This window comes from Tasmannia lanceolata, unplaced genomic scaffold (assembly GCF_043159265.1).
Source record: "Tasmannia lanceolata isolate RefF3 unplaced genomic scaffold, GAP_Taslan_0.1 ptg000015l, whole genome shotgun sequence".
Lineage (NCBI taxonomy): Eukaryota > Viridiplantae > Streptophyta > Magnoliopsida > Canellales > Winteraceae > Tasmannia > Tasmannia lanceolata.
In genome coordinates this window covers 25,090,025-25,096,977 of record NW_027518692.1, presented here as the reverse complement: position 1 = coordinate 25,096,977, position 6,953 = coordinate 25,090,025, and the positions used below count along the sequence as shown (strand labels likewise).

General features: G+C 41.4%; 1 protein-coding gene across 1 annotated transcript; it reads right to left on the bottom strand.

Annotated features, from left to right (window-relative positions):
• Positions 1-568: 568 nt before the first annotated feature.
• Positions 569-5,921, bottom strand: LOC143891885 (uncharacterized). Its single transcript, XM_077396388.1, has 2 exons — positions 4,975-5,921; positions 569-575 (listed from the first exon to the last, which is right to left on the bottom strand). Exons 1-2 carry the CDS (start codon positions 5,919-5,921, stop codon positions 569-571), a joined length of 954 nt encoding a protein of 317 aa, XP_077252503.1.
• Between the last annotated feature and the right edge of the window lie 1,032 nt (positions 5,922-6,953).

The following is a 6,953-nucleotide window of genomic DNA, read 5'->3' as shown; positions in this document are numbered from 1 at the left end:
TCACATTGTTACTGTCAACATGTATCTAGATACTTCAGAGGTTTGATAATGATATTTGCTAGAAAAGGTGAGAAAGGATAATTAGAAATCTTCAGGTATTTGATTAGACATGACCATCATTAGTTCATGATTCTTTGAGTTGTTACTGTGACTTTATATATTCAGCATTTTTGCATAGTTTAAATTGCTATATATTTTTATTTACAGAGCAACCGTATGATCATATTCATTTAAAATACTATTTTTCTTGTCATATGCAATATTCTTTAAATTTATGAGAAATGCTTTATAACAGTGGTAGAATCAAGTATGACCAATGAATTGAGATAGCATTAATGTCGTAAATTGTGGAAGAAAATTAATTGACTAGCCACCTTTTGGTCATTTTGTTGGAATAAATAACAATGCAGGTTGTATGAAAATCAAATGATGTAGTCTTTCTTGTCATATTCATTTCAATTGATTCTTTCATCAATTTCTTGATAATAATGTACCATTTTGAGTCTTCATGTTAATAGGATTATGGGTTTATTTTAGGCCGGACCATTTTTCATATATTAAATTAGAATTATGAGCTGCATAATAGTACAAAGTGGGATGAGCTTAAAATCATTAAATTTGTTGTGATTCTGGAGTATGTATAAATTTTCATTTAATTTAGGACATGCAAAAGTGAAGCCTAGGATTAAGAAGTGTTAAATTTTAAGTCCTCTATTATGTTATCATAATAATTTTGAGAGTTTAAACCCATTCTGGAACTACAATTATGATACTCATATTCTCAAAGTTGAAGGTTTATGGTTGAATTTCATATGTTATGTGTTCTTATCTTTTTGTTTGTGTTTTTTTGTTAATTAGTTTCCTTCTCTTAGATTATATTTCATTGATTGAGTCAAATAGGGTTTGTTGTTTAAGTAGAAGTAAGTTTTCTAAAATTTTAGAAAATTATTGTAAAGGCTATGATGGCGCTAGCCGGAGCCTCCTCTTTTAAGAGACATGCTGTAACGCCCCGGTTTTTCTTGAAAATACAAACTCGGTGCGTATAAAAATATGACATCATCTTTCTCAAAAACTTTCATTATTCTCAAACACTTTCATTATTCCCAAGATCTCAAATACGTTTAGAGGATTTACAGAAATTAGGTCTAACTTATTACATCGTAATTCAAGACATAGTTGATACACACTTAAAACATAATTGTTCTTTAGAACAATTCTGCATTCAACTCTAGCATTCCTCATCTTCCATCTATACTTCACCTGGGTTTTGGAACCATAAAACAAGGAAAAGAAGGGGGTGAGCTCAAATAGCCCAGTAGGGTATAAACAACAAGTGATGTAGAATTGTCAAGCTCATAAGAACATGATATTTTGCAGATATGACATCTCATATGGAAAGAAAGAATAAGCACAACAGGCTTTCCAAACGTATAGAGAAAACTTTTAGAACTTGATATCAAGATATATAGACTTCATTAAGCATAGATGCTTTCATTCATAGCCATATCTCGGCTCATTCATAGCCATACCTCGGCTCATAATCCTCTAGATTTACACTCTCTAGAGTCGTCATTACCCACGTGCACATGGAGGACTATAACGCGTCCATCCGTCATCATATCATAACTCAGTCCATATTCAGAATTAGGGTATCACAAGATAAACCCTAAACATAAACATATCTCATTGAAACAAGTTTCGGGGAAGAAAAACCTTTATATCAGCAAAAGAGAATCAATAGATAGGCAACCCTTACCTCAAAAACATGAAAGGAACACTCCTTACTTCAAATATAGCAAAAGAGAATCAATAGATAGGCAATCCTTACATAAAAGAGAATCAATGGATAAGAAACCCTTGAAACCCTTACTTCAGCAAAAGAGAATCAATAGATAGGCAATCCTTACCTCAAAAACATAATCAAAGATAGGGGACCCTTACTTAAAAGAGAATCAATGATAGAAAACCCTTACGACCCTTACCAATAGTTTTTCGGTCACAGGTTTGTTTGAGCTTACACCTTGGAGTGAATAACCTGTAAATATTCTAATTTGTATCAAAGTCATGTTTTAAGATCATGTGGACCCCACATGCACTATTCATGTGGACCCCTCATGTTACTATTCATGTGGACCCCACATGTTACTATTCATGTGGACCCCACATTTTACATTCATGTGGACCCCACATGTTACTATTCATGTGGACCCCACATGTAAATTCATGTGGACCCCACATGTTACTATTCATGTGGACCCCACATGTTACTATGCTCAGCAAGTTTACCATTCTTTGATTTCGTTTATTTCTTGGCTACTATGCTTAGCAGTTCGCCTATGCTTAACAGTTTGCCTTTCTGTGCTGAAAGTTTACTTACGGTTACTATGCTTGCATTTCACCGTTCAAATAAGAGGGTAAAACTTGCATAATCTATAGCGAGTTATCGCCTCTTATGCATGTTTTATCCTGATTTACATAGATGGATATTTACATAGGTGGTAGAACCAACCATTTACTTTACTTTACGGTTACTATGCTTGCATTTCACCGTTCAAATAAGACTTGCATATAAAAGAAATACTTTAACTATTGAAAGATTTACCTTCTCCTCTCTCAGATTTCCTTTTCCTTCTCCTCTCTCAGATTTCCTTTTCCTTCTTCTCTCTGATTTCCTTTTCCTTCTTCTCTCTCAGATTTCCTTTTCCTTCTCCTCTCTCAGATTTCTTTTTTTTTTCCTTCTCCTCGTCTGCGAGCCTCTATTTATAGCCTTAACCTGAATTATTATATTATTATTTTATTTATTATTTTATTTGCATGAACAGTAACTTGAATTATTATATTATTAGTTTATTTGCTTGAATAGTAACTTGAATTATTGTGTGGGACCTACTTGTTGTGGGACCCGCTGGTGGTAGGACCCGCTGGTGTGGGGCCCGCTGATGTGGGACCCGCTTGTATGGGGCCCGCTGGTGTGGGACCCGCTTGTGTGGGACCCGGTTTTGGTGGGACCCGTGTGGGGTCCGCTGATGTGGGACCCGCTTGTGAATAGTACTCGGTAGGTCCTACTGTGAATAGTATTTTTACATAGTGCATCTCAATAGTGAACTTGCATAGCATTTCTTGCATAGTAATTTTACCGGTTCTTACACATGCTCTGTCTCTTTAGATAGTTTTTACCTTACGAAATAAGTTTTGCCTCATTTTAGAAGTTTACTTTATTAGGAGGTTTGTTTAGCCTCACTGGTAGCATCCCCCTATTTTCTCTTTTGATGTAGTAGGCTTACCTAGTCATTAGACCCTTGCCTAAAGGCGATAGCCCAAGCCCATCTTTAAGGGACTTGCTCGGTCCTAATAACACTCCCCTCTTTCATTTAGTAGGCTTACCCAGCCTTTTAGATGTTTTAATCATTTTTTTTAGAACCCTTCCCTCATTGCAAGAACAATGATAAGGTTACTTGGAGCCCCATAAGAGATATGCCCCATAAGAGATATGCTTTGTCTCATTTGTTTTAGGGTGTCTGTTCCTTTATACATGTTTTATCTTATTGGCCTTTCACTTGTTTGTGATCATGCTAGTTTACTTGTTTGTGACCACGCGGGTGTACCTGTTTGTGAGCACGCTTGTTTACTTGTTTGTGAATCACACTTGTTTAGCATATTTATTTCGGAATATTTTTCGAACTACGTTGGCTTGATCCTCTTCCATGAGGTACGTAGTGTAGCTTGGGATCCATATCCCAAGTCCAGCCAAACTTTTTGTAAATAATGTTTTAAATCTTCTTTAAAAAAAAACCTTTAAAACCTTGTTTTCAAAAGATCTTCCTCTAGAGTTAGGAGTTTCTCCTAGATAGAGAGTTCTAGAGTTATGAGTTTCTTTTGATAGGGTGTTTGATTGTTTGTTTGTTGTGTGCTTGTTTTAGAGTTAGGGGTCTGTCCTAGAGTTATAGGAATGCCTCCGTCCGGTCAGTCGGTGATCCATATCGCCGAGTGATGACTAGAGTAAGATACGTTAGTCCACCCTTTGTTTTCCTTAGTAAACACAGCATAGTTACACATAGGTTGTAGGAACCACCTGCATTAGCTTAGGGCTAATCTGCATTTACTTAAGGCATATAGGGTGTCCTAAAATCCACAATTCACTGGAATTTAAATAATCGCACAAGAAACTTTAATAACTAGTCCGATCTTTTAGATCGAGTGTAGGATAGAGGTCTAGGTGACTTAGACATCATAGCTTAGAATATGCGCGAAGAACTACGTGACTCTGATTCTTGTGGAGGCGGGGATACATAGGCTTCTTTGGATGAACGTCAGACCATCCAAAGACTCGGGTCAAATCGTTTAGAGTCTTAGGATTTGTTGTGTTGTTATTGTATGTTTTGATGTGTTTTCTTATTTTCTTGTACTGATCTTATACCTTTAGTTGTAGCTTGCATGCGTATGTCCACTAGAACTTAGACACTAGTTAGGCATGTCACTCACAACCTAGTTGTCATTAGGTGACACATCTTTTATCTTATTTTATGTGTGCTTATTATTTCATCCCCGAGTCATGCATGATTAGGTAGACGTTCACTCGGGGATATTTGTTCCCATTTCATATGATTTTACCCAAAAGCCTTTGGAGCTAATAATAAATGGCATAAGAGACCAAGTACTTGCACTCGGACGAATTGGGGGTGCTCTTCGGACCTTCTCCATTCGTTATCAGGCACAAACTCATTCATTTCTGGTTATCCATGGTATACAGAGCATATTTTTTTTTAGGATCCATGGCTGTATACCATGGATGGCGACTCTGAATTTTGTTTTGTTTCGAGAGTTCCTTGGTAGAGCTCTCCTTCACACGTGGATGATCCAAGAGGCCGCTGGGGGCTCGTCCCCCACCTCTCTCCCGGATCGGGGTCCACAGGGCTTTGGCCATGTTGGCTTCTCCCTCTGCGCTCTCTTCTGTCGCCGTCATCTTTAACATACTTTTCTAAGTACCCCCGATTAATCAGCAGCTCGATCTGTTCTTTGAGGTGCCAGCACTCATCGGTGTCGTGCCCGTGGTCCTTATGGAACCGACAATACTTCGACTTATCTCTTTTGTTTCCTTTTGAGATCATCCTGGTCGGCCATCTTACGAATTCTTCTCCCTTAATTGCGGCCAGTATGTGTCTCCTGGAGGCGTTGAGGGGGGTATAATTCTCTTCCCTCCTTTGTGGGGTCCTCTCTCTTCTCGAGGCTCTGTCGTCCCTGCACTGCTTGGTAGGGTTCTTCTCTTCGAAGGTAATCCTCCGGTTTGAATCTAAGGCGGCGAGCGTCTCCTCCACGGATATGTACTCCTCGGCCCCTGCCATTAGATCTGCCAATGAGTGCGGATTTTGGCGGGCTACTGATCGCTGGAAATCGTTAGACTTTGTGCCGACGAGGAGCGCATTTGCTGCGGCTGAGGGATCCAAGGTTGGCACCTGGAGGGCCTCCCTGTTAAAACGGCTCACGAAGGCTTTTAGAGGTTCATTATCCTCTTGTCGCAAGGCCATTAGGGACGCTGTCATTTTCCTTGGCCTCCGACTGCTCATGAAATGCCGGACTAGATCGTCCCCGAAGTCATCGAAGTTGCTGATGGAGTTTGGCTTAATCCGTGAGTACCAATCTCGCGCCGCACCCGTTAGGGTGGTGGGGAAGGCTCTGTATAGGAAACCATCAGAAGCGCTGTGGAGGAGCATCATTGTTCTGAACGTCTCTAAATGGTCTACATGGTCCGTGGTTCCATCATATTGAGGAACCGGTCGCATTTTGAACCCTTTGGGCGCTAGTGCGCTCATAACATTATCTGTGAACGGTGGTCTGCTCGAGAATATCTTCGAAGTAGGCCTGCCTTGATCTTTCACAAGTTCTTCTATTCGGTGGTCTATTTCTTCGATCATTCTCAACATCGGATCGACCACCTTATTCACTCGGTCTGCGGACCTATTTTTCTCCATTGAGGGGCTCGCCGCAGAGCCTGAGTGACTTTCCGAACTCCATCGACGATGTCGAGATCTTTCCCGCGGCGCACGGTCTTCCTTGGCTCGGTGCCTCTGCACGGAGCGAGATCCCGACGGTGGTGAGGCTCTGTATGGGCATGCCTGGTTCTCGAATGATGTACTCGCCTTGTGGAGTGGTGGGTCTGGTCCCTGTTGGGAGGTGCTGGTTCTCCCTGTGGGCACTCGACCTTTTCTGCGCAGGTCGCGGAGCCTCTGGGGGATACTGGGGAGGCGCCTGGATCAGGTTTTGGTATTGACCAACAAAAGTAGTCATCGGTTGAAAGAGAGTTTGGATTTGTTCAGGAGTAGGAGCAGGGTTCAGATGCTCCGAATGAGCCGGACTTTGTTCTGCTATTGCTGAAGGAGCCACTATCTGTGAGGCCATTCGTTCGCTTCGAATCCTACGAGGCGCTTCGGCTCGGGCTGTCCGGGCAGTTGGTACCCGGGCACTCCTCCGTCCTGCCATTTTATAAAGGGGGATTTGAACAGCTTTTAGTTTAGGGTCTCACGGATGGCGCCAATCTGTTATGCCCAAAATTGGTAACATATACGACAGTGACGAAAGAGCTGATCTGGCGGGCCCAAGGGGCTGAGCTGAAGGAACTAAGCCCTGCACAAGAGCGCACGAGGTCAGAAGACCAACCCGGAGTCATTGTTCCAGACGGGCCCTTCGACACTCAAGTCAGTATGAGCAGAAGTGCAGAGCCAGAACTTTAAAAGTGGTAGTTCAGAAGTTATTACCCCCTTCTTTAAGCCTTAGGAGGCCTTTTATAGAGAGAGCCCTGGGGTGGTTGAATTACCTACCCCAGGACAGGTGTCGGCCCATTTGTGGGTTTAGGTTTACCTGCTCTTGGCAAATTACCAGACTACCCTTGGGTAGGTGCCGAATTCGTAGTGTGCCCTTTAAGGGCCACGTGTCGACAGCTAATTGGTCGTTGCTTT